The 20,170-nt window shown below is 49.9% G+C and overlaps 1 gene segment (V, D, J or C); it reads left to right on the plus strand.

Annotated features, from left to right (window-relative positions):
* Window positions 1–12,563: 12,563 nt before the first annotated feature.
* LOC128138264 (immunoglobulin heavy variable 3-23-like) lies at window positions 12,564–13,361 on the plus strand. The segment is given in 2 exon segments: window positions 12,564–12,648; window positions 12,829–13,361. Coding segments are annotated over 2 exon segments (591 nt in total).
* The last annotated feature ends 6,809 nt before the right edge of the window (window positions 13,362–20,170 follow it).

Consider the following 20,170-nt stretch of genomic DNA (forward strand, 5'->3'; position numbering starts at 1 on the left):
CCTCCCTGCCCTGCATCCCCCAAAATCCCAGTATCTTCCCCCAAATCCTTTCCCTGAGGATTGGTATTCCTGCCCGGCATTCCAAAATCCCAGCACCTTTGACAACTCCTTGCTCTGAGCAACAGCATCCTTGCCCTCTGTTTCCAAAATCCCAACATCTTCCCAAAATAATTATCCCAAGCATCAGCACCCCTGTGCTGCATCCCCAAATTGCAGCACCTTCCCAAATCCCAGCATCTTCCCAAAATCATTGCTCTGAGCCTAGACAGCTCTGCCCTGCATCTCCAAATCCCAGCATTTCCCCAAAATCCAATTATCTTCCCCAAATCCTTGACCCCGTGCATCGGCATGCATGCCCTGCATCCCAAAATTTGATCATCTTCCCCCAAATACAATTATCTTCCCAAAATCCTTGTCCCAATAATCAGCATCCTTGCCCCGCATCCCCAAATCCCAGCATTTTCCCCAAATCCCAGCATCTTCCACAAATCCTTGCTGTGATCATAAGACTCCCTGCCCTGCATCCCTCAAAATCCCAGCATCTTCCCCCAAAACCCAGTTTCTTCCTAAAATCCCTCCCTGAGCATCAGCATCCCTGCCCTGCATCCCCACAAATCCCAGCATATTCCCCAAATCCTTGCCCCAGACATCAGCATCCCTGTCCTGCATCCCCAAATCCCAGCATATTCCCAAAACTTCCAGCCTCTCCCCCAAAATCCTTCCCCTGAGCATCAGCATCCCTGCCCTGCATCCCCAAATCCCAGCATCTTGCCAAAAATCACACCATCTTCCGCAAATCCAATTATCTTCCCCAAATCCAATTATCTTCCCCAAATAGTTGCCCCAATGATAAGCATCATTGCTCTGCATCCCAAAATCCCAGCATCTTCCCCATATCCGTGCCCCGAACAGCGACATCCCTGCCCTGCATTTCAAAATCCCACTATTTTCCCCCAAATCCCACCATCTTCCCAAAGTCCTCGGGCCAAGCATCAGCACCCTTGCCCTGCATCCACAAATCCCAGCATCTTCCCCAAATCCAGCATCTTCCCAAAAGCCTTTCCATGAGCAGCAGCATCCCTGCCCTGTAGCCCCAAATCCCAGCATCATCCCTGAAATTCCAGCATATTCACCAAAATCCTTGCCCCGAGCCCAGACACCCCTGCCCTGCATCTGCAAATCCCAGCGTCTTCCCCCAAAATCCCAGCATCTTCCCAAAATCCTTGCCCTGAGCATCAGCATCCCTGCCCTGCATCTCCAAATCCCAGCATCTGCCCAAAATCTCAGCATCTTCCTGAAATCCCACCACCTTCCCAAAATGCTAGCTCTGAGCCAAGACAACCCTGCCCTGCATCCGAAAAATCCAGCATCTTCCCCCAAATCCCAGCATCTTCCCCAAAATCCTTGCCCTGAGCATCAGCATCCCTGCCCTGCATCCCTGAATCCCAGCATCTTCCCCAAAATTCCACCATCTTCCTAAAAACCTTGGCCTGAAAATCAGCATCCCTGCCCTGCATCCCCAAATCCCAGCATCTTCCCCCAAATCCTTGTCCTGAGCATCAAGACACCTGCCCTGCATCCCCAAATCCCAGCATCTTCCCCAAAACCCCAGCATCTTCTCCAAAACACTTGCCCCGATCATCGGCATCCCTGCTGAGCATGCGCAAATCCCACTATTCTCCCCCAAATCCCAGCATCTTCCCAAAATCCTTGCCCTGATCATCAGCGTCCCTGCCCTGCATCCGCCCAAATCCCAGCATCTTCCCAAAATCTTTGCCCTGAGCACCAGCATCCCCTGCGCTGCATCCCCAAATCCCAGCACCTTCCCCCAAAATTCCACCATCTTCCCCAAAATACTTCAGCTGAGCATCGGCATCCCTGCCATGCATCCCCCCAAATCCCAGCATCTTCCCAAAATCATTGCTTTGAGCCCAGACTCCCCTGCCCTGCATCACCAAATCCCAGCATCTTCCCACAAATCCAATTATTTTCCCAAAATCCTTTCCCCAAGCATCAGCATCCTTGCCCTGCACCCCAAATCCCAGCATCTTCCCCAAAATACTTGCGCTGACCATCAGCATCCCTGCCCTGCATCCCCCAAAATCCCAGCATCTTCCTAAAATCCTTGCCCCCAGCATCAGCATTCCTGCCTGACAACCAGAAATCCCAGCAGCTTCCCAAAATTCCAACATCTTCCCAAATATCCTTGACCTGAGCATCAGCATCCCTGCCCGGCATTCCAAAATCCCAGCACCTTTGACAACTCCTTGCTCTGAGCAACAGCATCCTTGCCCTCCGTTTCTAAAATCCCAACATCTTCCCAAAATAATTATCCCAAGCATCAGCATCCCTGCGCTGCATCCCCAAATTGCAGCACCTTCCCAAATCCCAGCATCGTCCCAAAATCATTGCTCTGAGCCTAGACAGCTCTGCCCTGCATCTCCAAATCCCAGCATTTCCCCAAAATCCAATTATCTTCCCCAAATCCTTGACCCCGTGCATCGGCATGCATGCCCTGCATCCCAAAATTTGATCATCTTCCCCCAAATACAATTATCTTCCCAAAATCCTTGTCCCAATAATCAGCATCCTTGCCCCGCATCCCCAAATCCCAGCATTTTCCCCAAATCCCAGCATCTTCCACAAATCCTTGCTGTGATCATAAGACTCCCTGCCCTGCATCCCTCAAAATCCCAGCATCTTCCCCCAAAACCCAGTTTCTTCCTAAAATCCCTCCCTGAGCATCAGCATCCCTGCCCTGCATCCCCACAAATCCCAGCATCTTCCCCAAATCCTTGCCCCAGACATCAGCATCCCTTGTCCTGCATCCCAAAATCCCAGCATCTTCCCAAAACTTCCAGCATCTCCCCCAAAATCCTTCCCCTGAGCATCAGCATCCCTGCCCTGCACCCCCAAATCCCAATATCCTGCCAAAAATCACACCATCTTCCCCAAATCCAATTATCTTCCCCAAATCCTTGCCCCAATGATAAGCATCATTGCTCTGCATCCCCACATCCCAGCATCTTCCCAAAAGCCTTCACCCGAGCATCAGCATTCTTCCCTGCATCCCAAAATCCCATCATCTTCCCCAGATCCGTGCCCCGAACAGCGACATCCCTGCCCTGCATCTCAAAATCCCACTATTTTCCCCCAAATCCCACCATCTTCCCAAAGTCCTTGGCCCAAGCATCAGCACCAATGCCCTGCATCCACAAATCTCAGCATTTTTGGCAAATCCCAGCATCTTCCCCAAATCCAGCATCTTCCCAAAAGCCTTTCCATGAGCATTAGCATCCCTGCCCTGTAGCCCAAAATCCCAGCATCATCCCTAAAATTCCAGCATCTTCCCCCAAATCCTTGCCCCAAGCATCTCTACCCTTGCCCTGCATCTCCAAATCCCAGCATCTTCCCCCAAATCCACCTATCCTCCCAAATTCCTTGCCCGAACACCAGTCTCCCTGCCCTGTATCCACAAATCTGAGCATTCTCCCCAAATCCCAGCATCTTCCCAAGATCCTTCCCACAAGTTTCAACACCCCTGCCCCGCATCTCAGAATCCCAGCTTCTTCCCTAAAATCCAACTACTTTCCCAAAATCCTTGCCTCAAGCATCAGCATCCTTGTCTTGCATCCCCAAATCCCAGCATCTTTCCAAAAGCCTTTCCCCAAGCATCAGCATCCCTGCCCTCCATTCCAAAATTGCAGCATCTTCCCCAAAATCCAACTACATTCCCCAAATCCTTGTCTCAAGCATCGGGATACCTGTCCTGCATCCCCAAGTCCCAGCATCTTCCCCAAATCCTTGACCCGAGCTTTAACACCCCTGCCCTTCCTCCCCAAATCCCAGCATCTTCCCCAAAATCCCAGCATCTTCCCCAAATACTTGCCCCAAGCATCAGCATCCCTGCCCTTCATCTACAAATCCCAGCATTTTCCCCAAATATCACCATCTTCCCCAAATCCTAGCTCTGAGCCAAGACAACTGTCTCCTGCATCCAAAAATCCCAGCATCTTCCCCCAAATCCCAACATCCTCCCCAAATCCAGCATCTTCCCCAAATCCTTGCCTGAACATCAACATCCCTGCCCTGCATCCCCAAATCACAGTATTTTCCCAAAATACCAACATCTTCCCCAAATCCTTCACCCAAGCATCAGCATGCTTCCCTGCATCCCAAAATACCAACAGCTTTGCAAAAAAAAAATCACCTTCCCAAATCCTTGCTCTGAGCCCAGACAACCATGCCTGCATCCAAAAATCCCAGCATCTTCCCAAAATCTCAGCATATTCCTGAAAATCCTTGCCCGAGCATCAGCATCCCTGCCCTGCATCCCCAAATCCCAGCATCTTCTCCAAAATCCCAGCATCTACCCAAAATCCTTGCCCCGAGCATCAGCATCCCTGCCCTGCATCCCAAATCCCAGCATCTGCCCAAAATCTCAGCATCTTCCTAAAATCCCAGCACCTTGCCCAAAATCCCGGCCTGAGCATCAGCACCCTTGCCCTGCATCTGCAAATCCAAGCATCTTCCCCCAAATCCAAGTATCTTCCCAAAATCCTTGCCCCGAACATCGGCATCCCTGCCCCGCATCCCAAAATCCCAGCATCTTCCCCCAAATCCAATTATCTTCCAAAATCCTTGCTCTGAGCCCAGACAACCATGCCCTGCATCTGAAACTCAAAGCATCTCCCCAAAATCTCAGCATATTCCCCAAAACAATTTCCCGAGCATCAGCATCCCTGCCCTGCATCCCCAAATCCCAGCATCTTCCCCAAAATCCCAGTGTCTTCCCAAAATCCTTGCCCCGAACATCAGCATCCCTGCCCTGCATCCCCAAATCCCAGCATCTTCCCCCAAATCCTTGCCCCAAGCATCTCTACCCTTACCCTGCATCTGCAAATCCCAGCATCTTCCCCCAAATCCTTGCCCCAAGCATCTCTACCCTTACCCTGCATCTGCAAATCCCAGCATCTTGCCCCAAATCCAACTATCTTCCCAAAATCCTTGCCTCAAGCATCATCATCCTTGCCCTGCATCTCCAAATCCCAGCATCTTCCCCCAAATTGCAGCATATTCCCCCAAATCCTTGCCCTCAGCATCAGCACCCCTGCCCAGCATGCCCAAATCCCACCATCTTGCCCAAAATCCCAACATCTTCCTAAAATCCTTGGCCTGAACATCAGTATCCATGCCCTGCATCCCCAAATCCCATCATCTTGCCCCAAATCCAATTATCTTCCCAAAATCCTTGCCCCGGTAATCAGCATCAGTCCTGCATCCCAAAATCCCAGCATCTTCCCCAAGGCCTTGCCCTGAGCATCAACACACCTGCCCTGCATCCCCAAATCCCAGCATCTTCCAAAAAAATCCCAACATCTTTCCCAAAATCTTTCCCCCGAACATCAACACCCCTGCCCCGCAGCTCAAAATCCCACTATTTTCCCCCAAATCCCACCATCTTCCCAAAGTCCTTGGCCCAAGCATCAGTATCCTTGCCCTGTATCCCCAAATCCCAGCATCTTCCCAAAATCCCAGCAACTTTCCAAAATCCTTCCTCTAAGCCCAGATACCCCTGCCCTGCATCCCCAAATCCCAGCATCTCCCCAAAATCGCAACATCTTCCACAAATCCATGCCCCAAGCATCAGCAACCTTCCCCTGCATCTTCCCCAGATCCCAGCATCTTCCCCAAATCCCGAATCTTCCCCAAAACCTTTCCCCGAGCATCAGCATCCCTGCCCTGCATCTCCAAATCTCAGCATCTTCCCCCAAATTCCAGCATATTCACCAAAATCCTTGCCCCAAGCAACAGCATCCTTGCCCTGCATTTCCAAATCCCAGCATCTTTACCAAAATTCCATCATCTTCCCGAAAATCCTTGCTCTCAGCATCAGCAACCTGGCCCTGCATACCCAAATCCCAGTATTTTCCTCATATCTCAGCATCTTCCCAAAATCTTTGCTCTGACCCCAGACCCCTGTGCCCTGCATCTCCAAAACCCAGCATCTTCCCCCAAATCCTGGCATCTTCCCAAAAATCCTTCCTCTGAGCATCAGCATTCCTAACATGCATCCCCAAATCTGAGTATCTTCCCAAAATCCCTGCATCTTCCCCAAATTCCTTGGCCCCATGCATCAGCATCCTTGCTCTGCATCCCCAAATCCCAGCATTTTCGGCATACTGTAGCATCTTCCCAAAATCTTCCTGAAAATTCACAGCATCTTCCAAAAATCCTTGCTCTAAGCATCAGCATCCTTGCCCTGCATCCCAAAATCCCAGCATCTTCCCCCAAAGCCCTGCATTTTCCCCAAATCTTTGCCTTAGGAATCAGCATCCTTGCCCCGCATGCCAAATCCCAGCATTTTCCCAAAAATCCTATTATCTTGGAAAATCCCTTGCCCCGAGCATCAGCATCCCTGCCTTGTGTCTCCAAATCCCAGCATCTTCCGCAAATTCTCACCATCTTCCCCAAATTGTTGCCCCGAGCTTCTACACCCCTACCCTGCATCCCCAAATCCCAACATCTTCCCCCAAATACTAGCCCCGTGTATCAGCATCCCCAAATCCCAGCACCTTCCCTAAAATCCAACTGTCTTCCCTAAATCCTTGCCTCAAGCATCGGTATCCTTGTCCTGCATCCCCAAATCCCAGCATCTTCCCAAAATCCAGCATCTTCCCCAAAGCCTTTCCCTGAGCATCAGCATCCCTGCCTTGAATCCCAAACTCCCAGCATCTTCCCCCAAATCCCAGCACCTTCCCAAAAATCTGTGCCTCAAGCATCGGCATCTTTGTCCTGCATCCCCAAATCCCAACATCTTCCCTAAAATCCCAACATCTTCCTCAAATTCCTTGCCCTGAGCATCAGCATCCCTGGCCCGCATGCACAAATCCCAGCATCTTCCCAAAATATCAGCATCTTGCCAAAATCCTTGCCCTGAGCCCAGAAACCTCTGCCTTTCATCCCCAAATCCCAGTACCTTCCCAAAAATCCTTGCTCTGAGCATCAGCATCCCTGATATGCATCTCCAAATCCAAGCATCTTCCCAAAATCCCACCACCTTTCCCCAAATCCCAGCATCTTCCCCAAAATCCTTGCCCTGAGCATCAGCATCCTTCCCCTGCACCCTCAAATCCCAGCATTTCCCCAAAATCCCAGCATCTTCCTTAAATCCTTGCCCTGAGCTTCAATGCCCCTGCACTGCATCCCAAATCCCAGCATCTTCCCAAAGTGTCAGCATCTTCCCCAAAATCCCAGCATCTTCCCAAAATCATTGCCTCAAGCATCGGTATCCTTGTCCTGCATCCCCAAGTCCCAGCATCTTCCCAAAATCCAGCATCTTCCCCAAAGCCTTTCCCTTAGCATCAGCATCCCTGCCTTGAATCCCAAACTCCCAGCATCTTCCCCCAAATCCCAGCATCTTCCTCAAAATCCTTGCCCTGAGCATTAACATCCCTGGCCTGCATCCCCAAATCCCAGCATCTTCCCAAAAATCCTTGCTCTGAGCATCAGCATCCCTGATATGCATCTCCAAATCCAAGCATCTTTCCCAAAATCCCAGCATCTTTCCCAAAATCCTTGCCCCGAGCAGCAGCAACCCTGCCCTGCACTTGCAAATCCCACCAGCTTCCCCAAACCCCACCATCTTTCCCCAAATCCTTCCTCTGAGCCAAGATACCCCTGCCCTGCATCCCAAAATCCCTGCATCTTTCCCCAAAATCCCATAATCTTTCCCCCAAATCCTTGCCCTGAGCATCGGCATCCTTGCCCTGCATCCCCAAATCCCAGCATCTTCCCTAAATCCTTGCCCTGAGCATCAGGATCCCTGCCCTTCTTCCCCGAACCTAAGCATCTTCCCCAAATCCAATTTTCTTTCCAAAAACTTTGTCCCGAGCATCAGCACCCCTTCCCTACATCCCAAAATCCCAGTACGTTCCCACAATCCTTGTCCTGAGCATCAGGATCCCTGCTCTGCTTCCCAAAATCCCAAAGTCTTCCAAAATTCCAGCATCTTCCCAAAATTTGTGTCCTGAGCATCAGTATCCCCGCTCTGCCTCTCCAAATCCCATCATCTTCCCAAATTCCCATTATTTTCCCCAAATCCTTGCCCAGAGCATCAGCATCCTTTCCTGCATCCCCAAATCCCAGAACCTACCCAAAATCCCATTATTTTCCCCAAAACCTTGCCCTCAGCATGGGGATCACTGCACTGTATCCCCAAATCCCAGCCACTTCCCAAATTCCAGCATCTTCCCCAAATCCTTGCCCTGAGCATCAGGATCCCTGCTCTGCATCCCTAAATTCCAGCATTTTCCCCAAATCCCACCATCTTCCAAAAATCTTTGCTCTGAGCCACGATACGCCTGCCCTGCATCCCCAAATCCTTGCATCTTCCCAAATTCCCATTATTTTCCCCAAATCCTTGCCCTGAGGATCAGGATCCCTGCTCTGCATCCCAAATTCCCAGCATTTTCCCCAAATCCCACCATCTTCCCAAAGATCTTGTCCCGAGCAAGACCATCTCTGCCCTGCATCCCAAAATCCCAGCATCTTCCCAAATTCCCACCATCTTCCCAAAATCCTTTCCCTGAGGATCAGCATCCATACCCTGTATCCCAAAACCCCACCACCTTCCCAAATTCCCACTATTTTCCCAGAATTCTTGCTCTGGAAATCGGGATCCCAGCCCTGCATCCCCAAATCCCACCATCTTCCCAAATTCCCATTATTTTCCCAGAATCCTTTCCCAGAGCATCAGCATCCCAGCTCTGCATCCCCAAATCCCAGCATCTTCCCAAAATCCCATTGTTTTCCCAAAATCCTTGCACTGAGGATCAGCATTTCTACCCTGTATCCCAAAATCCCAGCATTTTCCCCAAATCGCAGCCTCTTCCCCAAACCCCTTTATTTTCCTAAGATCCTTTCCCTAAGCATCAGTATTCCTACCCTGTATCCCAAAATCCCAGCCTCTTCCCCAATTCCCATGATTTTCCCAAAATCCTTGCCCTGAGCAGCAGTATTCCTACCCTGTATCCCAAAATCCCATCATCTTCCCAAATTCCCATTTTTTCCCCAAAATCCTTTCCTGGAGCATCAGCATCCTGGCCCTGCATCCCAAAATTCCAGCCTCTTCCCCAAATCCCACTATTTTCCCAAAATCCTTTCCCTGAGGATCAGCATCCCTACCCTGTATCCCAAACCTCCAGCATTTCCCCCAAATCCCAGCCTCTTCCCTAATTCCCATTATTTTCCCCAAATCCCAGCCTCTTCCCTAATTCCCATTATTTTCTCAAAAATCTTTCCCCAAGGATCAGCATTTCTACCCTGCATCCTAAAATCCCAGCCTCTTCCCTAATTCCCATGATTTTCCTAAAATCCTTTCCTTGAGGATCAGCATCCCTACCCTGTATCCCAAACCTCCAGCATTTTCCACAAATCCCAGCCTCTTCCCTAATTCCCATTATTTTCCCAAAATCCTTTCCCTGAGGATCAGCATTTCTACCCTGCATCCCCAAATCCCAGCCTATTCCCAAAATCCCATTATTTTCTCCAAATCCTTGCCCTGAGGATCAGCATTCCTAACCTGCATCCCAAAATCCCAGCCTCTTCCCTAATTCCCATTATTTTCCCCAAATCCCAGCCTCTTCCCTAATTCCCATTATTTTCTCCAAATCCTTGCCCCGAGGATCAGCATTCCTAACCTGCATCCCAAAATCCCAGCCTATTCCCTAATTCCCATTATTTTCCCCAAATCCTTGCCCTGAGGATCAGCATCCCTACCCTGTATCCCAAATCTCCATAGTTTTCCCCAAATCCCAGCCTCTTCCCTAACTCCCATTATTTTCCAAAAATCCCAGCCTCTTCCCTAATTCCCATTATTTTCCCAAAATCCCAGCCTCTTCCCTAATTCCCATTATTTTCCCCAAATCCTTGCCCTGAGGATCAGCATCCCTACCCTGTATCCCAAATCTCCATAGTTTTCCCCAAATCCCAGCCTCTTCCCTAACTCCCATTATTTTCCACAAATCCCAGCCTCTTCCCCAAATCCCATTATTTTCCCCCAAATCCTTTCCCTGAGGATGAGGATCCCGGCCCTGTATCCCAAAATCCCAGCCTTTTCCCAAAATCCTGCTCCCCGGAGCAGGGAAGGGTGTTCCGGCAGCCCCCCAAAACCCGCCTTTCTGCCCCAAAATCATGCCCGTGATGTCAGCGATGAGGTCACTGCCAGGAAAGAACCAAACCCATATAAACAATAATTACCCACAAAGAGGGTAATTAAATAATTCCGGGATAATTAGTGCAGAGGAAGGGCTGGCAACTAATTAATTCAGTGTAATCTTAATCAGGGCACTGTGGCGATCTCGATTAAATAATTAGTGTAATTAAGTGATCAGGGCACTTCACTGTTTGCAATTAATTAATTAGTGTAGATAAATGATCAGGGCACTGCGGTGATCTCGATTAAATAATTAGTGTAATTAAGTGATCAGGGCACTTCACTGTTTGCAATTAATTAATCAGTGTAGATAAATGATGAGGGCACTGCAGAGCTTGCAATTAATTAATCAGTGTAAATAATTGATCGGGGCACTGCAGCGATTGCAAACAATTAATTCATGTAATTAAGTGATCAGGGTGCTGCAGAGCTTTTAATTAAATTAATTAGTGTAATTAAGTGATCAGGGCACTGCAGAGCTTGCAATTAATTAATTCAGTGCAATTAAGTGATCAGGGCACTGCAGAACTTGTAATTAAATTAATTAGTGTAATTAAGTGATAAGGGCACTGTAGTGATTGCAATTAATTAATCCAGTGTAATTAAGTGATCAGGGCACTGCAGAACTTGCAATTAAATTAATCAGTGTAATTAAGTGATCAGGGCACTGTTGTGATTGCAATTAAATTAATCAGTGTAATTATGTGATCAGGGCACTGCAGAGCTTATAACTGAATTAATTCATGTAATTAAGTGATCAGGGCACTGCTGGGATTACAATTAATTTAATTTGTATAATTAAGTGATCAGTGCACTGTAGTGGTTGCAATTAATTAATTCATCAGTGTAATTAAATGATCAGGGCACTGCAGATGTTGCAATTAATTAATTCAGTGTAATTAAGTGATCAGGGCACTGCAGAGTTTGTAATTAAATTAATTAGTGTAATTAAGTGATAAGGGCATTGTAGTGATTGCAATTAATTAATTCAGTGTAATTAAGTGATAAGGGCACTGCAGACATTGCAATTAATTAATTCAGTTTAATTAGGTGATCTGGGCACTGCAGACATTGTCATTAATTAATTCTGTGTAAATAAATTATAAGGGCACTGTAGTGATTGCAATTAATCAATTCTGTGTAATTAAGTGATCAGGGCACTGTAGTGATTGCAATTGAATTACTCAGTGTAATTAAGTGATCAGGGCACTGCAGACATTGCAGCTAAGTTAATTAGTGTAAATAATTGATGGAGGCACTGCAGCAACTGCAATTAATTAATTCAGTGTAATTAAGTGATCAGGGCACACTACAAAGATTGCAATTAAACAATTCACTGCAAAGATGCACTAAGAGCCCTCGTCAGAGCTGGCAATTAAATAATTCGTTATAAAAATGATATAAGGGTGCACAGTGGAGCTTGTAATTAAATAATTCGTTATAAAAATGATATAAGGGTGCATGGCAGAGCTTGTAATTAAATAATTTGGTGTAAAAATGACATAAAGGTGCACAGCAGAGCTTCTAATTAATTAATTCGTTATAAAAGCCATATAAAGGTGCATGGCCGAGCTTGTAATTAAATGATTCATTATAAAAACGATATAAAGGTGCACAGTGGAGCTTGTAATTAATTAATTAGGTATAAAACTGATATAAAGGTGCACGGCGGAGCTAGTAATTAAATAATTTGTTATAAAACTGATATAAAGGTGCATGGCAGAGCTTGTAATTAAATCATTTGTTATAAAAGCGATATAAAGGTGCATGGCAGAGCTAGTAATTAAATAATTTGGTATAAAAATGATATAAAGGTGCATGGCAGAGCTTGTAATTAAATAATTCGTTATAAAAGCGATATAAAGGTGCATGGCAGAGCTAGTAATTAAATAATTTGGTATAAAACCGATATAAAGGTGCACGGAAGTGCTTGTCATTAAATAATTTGATATAAAAACTTTATAAGGGCGCGTGGCGAAGACGGCAATTAAATAATTTGTTATAATAACCATATAAGGCTGCGCGGCCAAGCTTGTAATTAAAGAATTCCCTCGCAATAAGAGAGAAGGGCTTGCTGCGGACCTTGCAATTAATTAATCCCTCGCCCCCAACGACGACCCGCCGCCGCTATCAACCCGCCGCCGGCGGACTAATTAAAACAATTCGATCTTCCCCTCCCCCCCCCCCCCGCTAACGAGCACCCACCGGGGGATTTGCAATGAAAACACGGGGTGACGGTGGGTGACGAAGGGTGACGATAACGACCCCCCCCGCCCCGCTTTATGCAAATTCCCGACCCCCGGCGCCTATAAAAGCCGGCCGGCCCGCCATGGTGGCACATCCCCCGGCTTCCCCCATCCTCTTCCTCTCCACCATGGGCATCCACACGGCCCCCACCTTCCTCCTCCTCCTCTTCCTCGCCGCCCTCCCAGGTAGGTCAACCCAACGCAACTCAACGCAACTCAACGCGACCCAACGCGACCCAACGCGACCCAACGCGACCCAACGCGACCCAACGCGACCCAACGCCGTAGAGCGCGGATTTTGGGGGGGCGGGCTGACTTGACGCCGGGACCCGATTTCATTCCGCCTTTTTTTTTTTTTTTCCGCAGGGCTGCGCGCGGCCGTGCAACTGGTCGAATCCGGAGGGGGTCTCCAAACACCCGGGGGGTCCCTGCGCCTCCTCTGCAAGGCCGCCGGCTTCGCTTTCGGCAAGAGCGACATGGTTTGGGTTCGGCACGCCGCCGGCAAAGGTTTCCAGTGGGTCGCCGGTCTTTGCAGCGGCGGCGATAACACCGGTTACGCGCCGGCGGTCAGCGGGCGCTTCACCGTCTCGAGGGACAACTCCCAGAACACGCTCGCGTTGCAGATGAACAGCCTCAGGGCCGACGACACGGCCACCTACTACTGCGCGAAAGCTGCTCACGGTGACGCCGGGACGGTGCGCCGCCGGCCAAAAAAAAAGAAAAAAAAAAAGAATAGAAGCCGCCGGCTGACACGGGGCGGGGGGAAGCGGAGGGTAACGAGGCTTGACAACTTGCGGCCCCGTTTGGACGCGCTTGAGCGGTTGCGGCGGTTGCGTGGGGGTTTTGCTCGGCGCTCGAGAGCCTGGCGAAGCGCCCAAGCGAACTTGTGCGGAGGGTGAGGCGCTTTGCACGGAGCCTGCACCCTTTGAAGGGCACCCCAGCACCCTTGCGTGGAGGATGAGACCCTTTGCCCGGAGCCTGGACCCACTGCATGGCACCCAAGCACCCTTGCATGGAGCCCAGATCCTTTGCAGGGCGCCCAAGCACCCTTGCACGGAGCCTGGACCCATTGCATGGCACCCAAGTACCTTTGCAGAGCACCTCAGCACCCTTGCACGGAGGATGAGACCCTTTGCACGGAGCCTGGACCCATTGCAGGGCACCCAAGCGTCTTTGCAGAGCACCCAAGCACCCTTGCACGGAGGATGAGACCCTTTGCACGGAGCCTGGACCCACTGCATGGCACCCAAGCACCCTTGCACGGAGCTCAGATCCTTTGCAGGGCACCCGAGCACCTTGCACGGAGGATGAGACCCTTTGCACGGAGCCTGGACCCATTGCATGGCACCCAAGCGTCTTTGCAGAGCACCCAAGCACCCTTGCACAGAGGATGAGACATTTTGCACAGTGCACAAGCACCTTTGCACCGTGCCCAAGAGCTATTGCACGGCACCCAACCTTTTGCATGGCACCCAAGCGCTTTTGCAGGGCACCCAAGCGCTTTTACAGAGCACCCAAGCACCCTTGCACGGAGGATGAGACCCTTTGCACGGAGCCTGGACCCACTGCATGGCACCCAAGCACCCTTGCACGGAGCCCAGATCCTTTGCAGGGCACCCAAACACCCTTGCATGGCACCCAAGTACCTTTGCAGAGCACCCAAGCACCCTTGCATGGAGGATGAGACCTTTTGCACGGAGCCCAGACCCACTGCATGGCACCCAAGTGCTTTTGCAGAGCACCCGAGCACCCTTGCACGGAGGGTGAGACCCTTTGCACGGAGCCCGGACCCATTGCATGGCACCCAAGCACCCTTGCACGGAGCCCAGATCCTTTGCAGGGCACCCAAACACCCTTGCACAGAGCCCAGATCCTTTGCAGAGCACCCAAGCACCCTTGCACGGAGGATGAGACCTTTTGCACGGAGCCTGGACCCATTGCATGGCACCCAAGTGCTTTTGCAGAGCACCTGAGCACCCTTGCATGGAGGGTGCGACCCTTTGCACGGAGCCTGGACCCACTGCATGGCACCCAAGCACCCTTGCATGGAGCTCAGATCCTTTGCAGAGCACCCAAGCACCCTTGCACGGAGGATGAGACCCTTTGCACGGAGCCTGGACCCACTGCATGGCACCCAAGTGCTTTTGCAGAGCACCCCAGCACCCTTGCACGGAGGGTGAGACGTTTTGCACAGTGCACAAGCACCTTTGCACCGTGCCCAAGAGCTATTGCACGGCACCCAACCTTTTGGAGAGCACCCAAGCACCCTTGCACGGAGCCTGCACCCACTGCAGAGCACCCAAGCACCCTCGCGCGGAGCCCGGCCCCTTGCACAGCACCCTTTGCAGTGAGCCCGAGTGCCCTCTGAATGGCACCCAAGTGTCCTTGCGTAGCACCCAAGCACGTTTGCGTGGCACCCAGGTGCTTCCAGTGACCCCGAGCACCCTTGGGCCACCACCACAAATGCCCGCACCGCTCTGCGCTCTGTCCCCAAAACACCTCAAAAACCTTTACCGTGACGATTTGGCTAGTTTTTGGCCCAAATCTGGGCACGCTTTGGCTCTTTTTGGCCATTCTTCACCCAAATCTGAGCAGGCTTTGGCTCTTAGGGCAATTTTTGACCCAAATCTGTGCGCGCTTTGGCTCTTTGGGCCGGTTTTGATGAAAATCTGCGCACGCTTCACCTTTTAGGGCGAGTTTTGACCCACATCGGGACACGCTTTGGCCCTTTTTGGCCATTCTTGACCCAAATCTGAGTATGCTTTAGGTCTTAGGGCACTTTTTGGCCCAAATCTGGGCACGCTTTGGCTCTTTGGCCAGTTTTGACCCAAACCTGGCCACATTTAGGCTCTTTGGGCCAGTTTTGACCCAAATCTGTGCACGCTTTGGCTGTTTGGCCAGTTTCGACCCAAATCTGAGCACGCTTTTGCCCTTTTTGGCCATTCTCGACCCAAATTTGAGCAGGCTTTGTTTCTTAGGGCAATTTTTGCCCCAAATCTGTGCATGCTTTGGCTCTTTGTCCAGTTTTGACCCAAATCTGTGCACGCTTTGGCTCTTTGGGCCAGTTTTGACTCAAATCTTGGCACACTTTGGCTCTTTGGGCAGTTTTGACCCAAATCTGGGCACACTTTGGCGCTTTTTGGCCATTCTCAACCCAAATCTGAGCAGGCTTTGTTTCTTAGGGCAATTTTTGCCCCAAATCTAGGCACGCTTTGGGCCAGTTTTGACTGAAGTCAGGTCATGCTTTGGCTCTTAGAGGAATTTTTGTCCCAAATCTGTTCAGACTTTGCCTTTTAGGGGCAGTTTTGACCCAAATCTGGGCATGGTTTGGCTATTTGGGCCAGTTTTGACCCCAATCGTTGCATGCTTTGGCCCTTTTTGGCCATTTTCAACCCAAATCTGAGCACGCTTTGTTTCCTTGGGCAATTTTTGCCCCAAATCTATGGGCGCTTTGGCTCTTTAGGCCAGTTTTGACCCAAATCTGTGCATGCTTTGGCTCTTTGGGCCAGTTTTGACCCAAATCTGGGCACACCTTGGCCCTTCTTGGCCATTCTCAACCCAAATCTGAGCTGGCTTTGTTTCCTTGGGCAGTTTTTGGCCCAAATCTGTGCACAGCGTGGCTCTCTGGGCCAGATTTGGCCCAAATCTAGGCACACTCTGGCTCTTTGGGCCAGTTTTGACACCATTCAAGGCACGCTTTGGCTGTTTGGGCCAGTTTTGACCCAAATCTGCGCACGCTTTGGCCCTTTTTGGCCATTCTCAACCCAAATTTGAGCAGGTTTCGTCTCTTACGACAATTTTTGGCCCAAATCTGTGCATGCTTTGGCTCTTTGGCCAGATTTGACCAAAGTCAGGGCACGTTTTGGCTCTCTGGGCCAGTTTTGATCCAAATCTTGGCACGCTTTGGCTGTTTGGGCCAGTTTTGACCAAAGTGTGGGCATGCCTTGGATCGTTGGGCCAGTTTTGACCCAAATCTGGGCATGCTTTGGCCCTTTTTGGCCATTCTCAACCCAAATCTGAGCAGACTTTGGCTCCTAGGGCAAGTTTTGGCCCAAATTTGGGCACGCTTTGACATTTTGGGCCAGTTTTGACTGAAGTCAGGTCATGCTTTGGCTCTTAGAGGAATTTTTGGCCAAAGTCTGTTCACGCTTTGCATTTTAGCGCCAGTTCTGTCCTCTTTGGGCCAGTTTTGACCCAGATCTGGCGACACTTTGGCTCTTTGGGCTACATTTGACCCAAATCTGGACACACTTTGGCTCCTAGGGCCAGTTTTGACCCAAATGTAGCCACGCTTTGGCTCTTTGGGCCAGTCTTGACCCAAATCTGGGCATGCCTTGGATCATTGGGCCAGTTTTGACCCAAATTTGTGCACGGCTTCGCTCTGTTTGGCCATTCTTGACCCAAATCTGAGCAGGCTTTGGATCTTAGGGCAATTTTTGGCCTAAATCTGTGCATGCTTTGGTGCTTTGGGTCAATTTTGACCAAATCTGGGCACGCTTTGGCTCTTAGAGGATTTTTTGACCCAAATCTTGGCATGCTTTGGCTCTTTGTGTCAGTTTTCTCTCAAATCTTGGCATGCTTTGGCTCTTTGGGCCAATTTCAACCCCTGTCGGGCCACACTTTTACCCTTTTTGGCCATCCTTGACCCAAATCTGAGCAGGCTTTTGTCTTTGGACAATTTTTGGCCTAAATATGTGCACACGTTGGCTTTTTGGGCCAGTCTCATCGCAAATCCTGGCACGCTTTGGGTGTTTGGACAAGTTATGACCCAAATCAGGGCACACTTTGGCGTTTTTTGGCCATTCTCAACCCAAATCTGAGTATGCTTTAGGCCTTAGGGCAATTTTTGCCCAAATCTGGGCACATGTTGGCTCTTTGGGCATTTTTGGCCAAAATCTGGGCATGCTTTTGCTCTTTGGGCCAGTTCTGACCCAAATCTTGGCACGCGTCTGGCTCTTTGGGCCAGTTTTGATCCAAATCTGCTCACGCTTTGTTTTTTAGGGCCTGTTTTGACCCACATCGGGGCACCCTTTGGCCCCTTTTGGCCATTCTCAACGAAATCTGAGAATGCTTTAGGTATTTGTTACAGATGCACGCGCAATCAAATCCAACAGGCGTTAAAGCTCAGATTTATTCTTCAGCAGAAAAGTTAGTTAGAACTCCGGTAACAGTAGTGAACTACAGCCTCAATGATGCAAGGGGAATTAGTACTACACGGCCGACTTAAGAATCCTTAAGATTTAAAAGTGATGACTCAAAATGCGCATATCACTCACCTAAAAGCTAAGGGCTCTCTCCCTTGAGGAGTTACCTCCGACGGTGCCCCGACCCAAGAGGGAGTCCCCGACTGCGGACCCGCTGCTCCGAGGAGGACTGATTCCAACATATCCTCCGGCGGGACGCCGTTTATACCCTTGTCGAATCTGATCTGTGGTCATTTAATCCCTGTTGGCCAAGAAGGTCACCTCTGTGTACCTGGCACGTCTCAATTGGCCAGTTCAAATTTCAGCCTGCAGCCTCTAGGGTTTAGTTTTTTTTTTTTTCCCTCTTCTCCCTGCCTGGAGAAGTTTTGTTTCCTGCTGGGCGGAGTGTACCGCCACAGTATTAGGGCAATTTTTGACACAAATGTGGGTATGCGTTGGTTATTTGGGATATACTCGACCTAAATCTGGTCACGCTTTGTCTCTTTGGGTCAGTTTTGACCCAAATCTGTGCACGCTTTGTCTCTTTGGGTCAGTTTTGACAACAATCGGTGCACACTTTGGCTTTTTGGTCCAGTTTTAACCCAAATCTTGGCACGCTTTGTGTCTTTGGGAGTGTTTTGACCCAAATCTGGGCACACTTTGGCTCTTCGGGCCATTTTTGACCCAGATCTGGCCACGCTTTGGCTGTTTGGTCCAGTTTCGACACAAATCTCAGTACACTTTCCCTTTTATGACCATTTTTGCCCTATGCATGGCAATATTTATCCCTTTCTTCTTTTTTCGCCACAAATGTGGGACTGCTTTTCTCTTTACAAGAATTTATCACATAAATTGGGAATACTTTTGCCCTTTCTGGCTAGTTTGGCCCCAAATCTGGGGGGCTAGCCCCCTGCCCGGTTGTGCCCTCTTCCCCTTTCTGGCCACTTCTGCAGCAAATCTGGAGCTGGTTTTGCCCTTTATGTGCAGTTTTTGCCCCAAATCTGGGGACATTTTGCCCTTTATGTGCAGTTTTTGCCCCAGACATGGGGACTTTTGCCCTTTATCTGTAGTTTTGCCCCAAAGCTGGGGATGCTTTTTTATTTAGAGACGGTTTTGCCCCAAATCCTGGGATGTTTTGCCCTTTGTGGCTAATTTTACCCTGAATATGAGCATTTCTCTTCTTTTCATGAGCATTTTTGCCGCAAAGGTGGGGACGTATTTGCCCTTTGCAGCTCTTTTCGGAACAGATTGTGAGACACTCTTGTGGTTTATGGCCATTTTTAATGAGATATGAGCATGCTTTGGCATTCTGTGCCCAGCTTTGCAGCAATTCTGGAGCAATTTTTCCCTTGTAGGGGCATTTTTGAGTGCAGTTAGGACGAGCTCAGCCTGCGGTCCCTCGGGCGTGCGGCCCCGCAGAGGAGGGGGCTGGGTTGGAGGATTTTGTACCACCCTGTGTCACCGTGGGTACTGGTAGTGGTTGTAGTTATGGTTGGTGTGCTTATCACGGTGGTGCAGGCGATGAGAAAAACGCTGCTGGCGGCTCAGCTCTGCTTTCGCCAGCAGCCGCACGGGGTGGGGGGTGGCCTTTCCCTTGGGACCAGCCCCCCCCACTTGTGCCCTCTTCCCCTTTCTGGCCACGTCTGCAGCAAATTCAGAGGCGCTTTTCCCTTTTAGGCCGTTTCTGCACCAAATCTGGGGATGTTTTCCTTCTACGACCATTTTTCTGTGAATCTGGGCATGGTTTGCCCTTTATTGTCAACTTTTTAGCAAATCTGCCATTGTTTTGCCCTCTTTTGACAATTCTGTCCACATCTGGGCATGCTTTGCCTCTACGGCCCACTTTTGACCTGAATCCGGGCAGACCTGGATCATTGGGCCAGTTTTGACCAAAATCAGGGCATGGTTTAGCTTTTTGGGCCATGCTAAACCCAAATCTGAGCACGCTTTGGCTCTTTGGGCGAGTCTTGCCCCAACTCAGGGCACGCTTTCGATCGTTGGGCAAGTTCTGATGCAAATCTGGGCACGCTTCGGCTCTTAGGGACAGTTTTGACCCAAATCTGGGCAGACTTTGACTCTTAGGTGCAGTATTGCCCAAACTACGGCGATGCTTTTGTCCTTTATGACTATTTTTGCACCCAATCTGGGGCTGTATTTCCCTTTCAGGTGCATTTTTGGGTGCAGTTAGGACGAGCTCAGCCTGCGGTCCCTCGGGCATGCAGCCCCACAGAGGAGGGGGCTGGGCTGGAGGATTTTGTACCCCTCTGTGTCACCGTGGGTACTGGTAGTGGTTGTGGTAGTTATTATGGTTGGTGTGCTTATCACGGTGGTGCAGGCGATGACAAAAACGCTGCTGGGAGCTCAACTCCGCGCCCGGGAGCGGGGGGGCCCTTTCCCAGGGGAGCAGCCCTGCGGTTGTGCCCTCTTCCCCTTTTTGGCCGCGTCTGCAGAAAATCTGGGGTTGGTTTTGCCTCTTAATACCGTTTTCCGCCCAGCGTATGCCCTTTATGGCCGGATTTGTTCCA

The sequence above is a fragment of the Harpia harpyja genome, unplaced genomic scaffold (genome assembly GCF_026419915.1).
Source record: "Harpia harpyja isolate bHarHar1 unplaced genomic scaffold, bHarHar1 primary haplotype scaffold_190, whole genome shotgun sequence".
Taxonomy (NCBI): Eukaryota; Metazoa; Chordata; class Aves; order Accipitriformes; family Accipitridae; genus Harpia; species Harpia harpyja.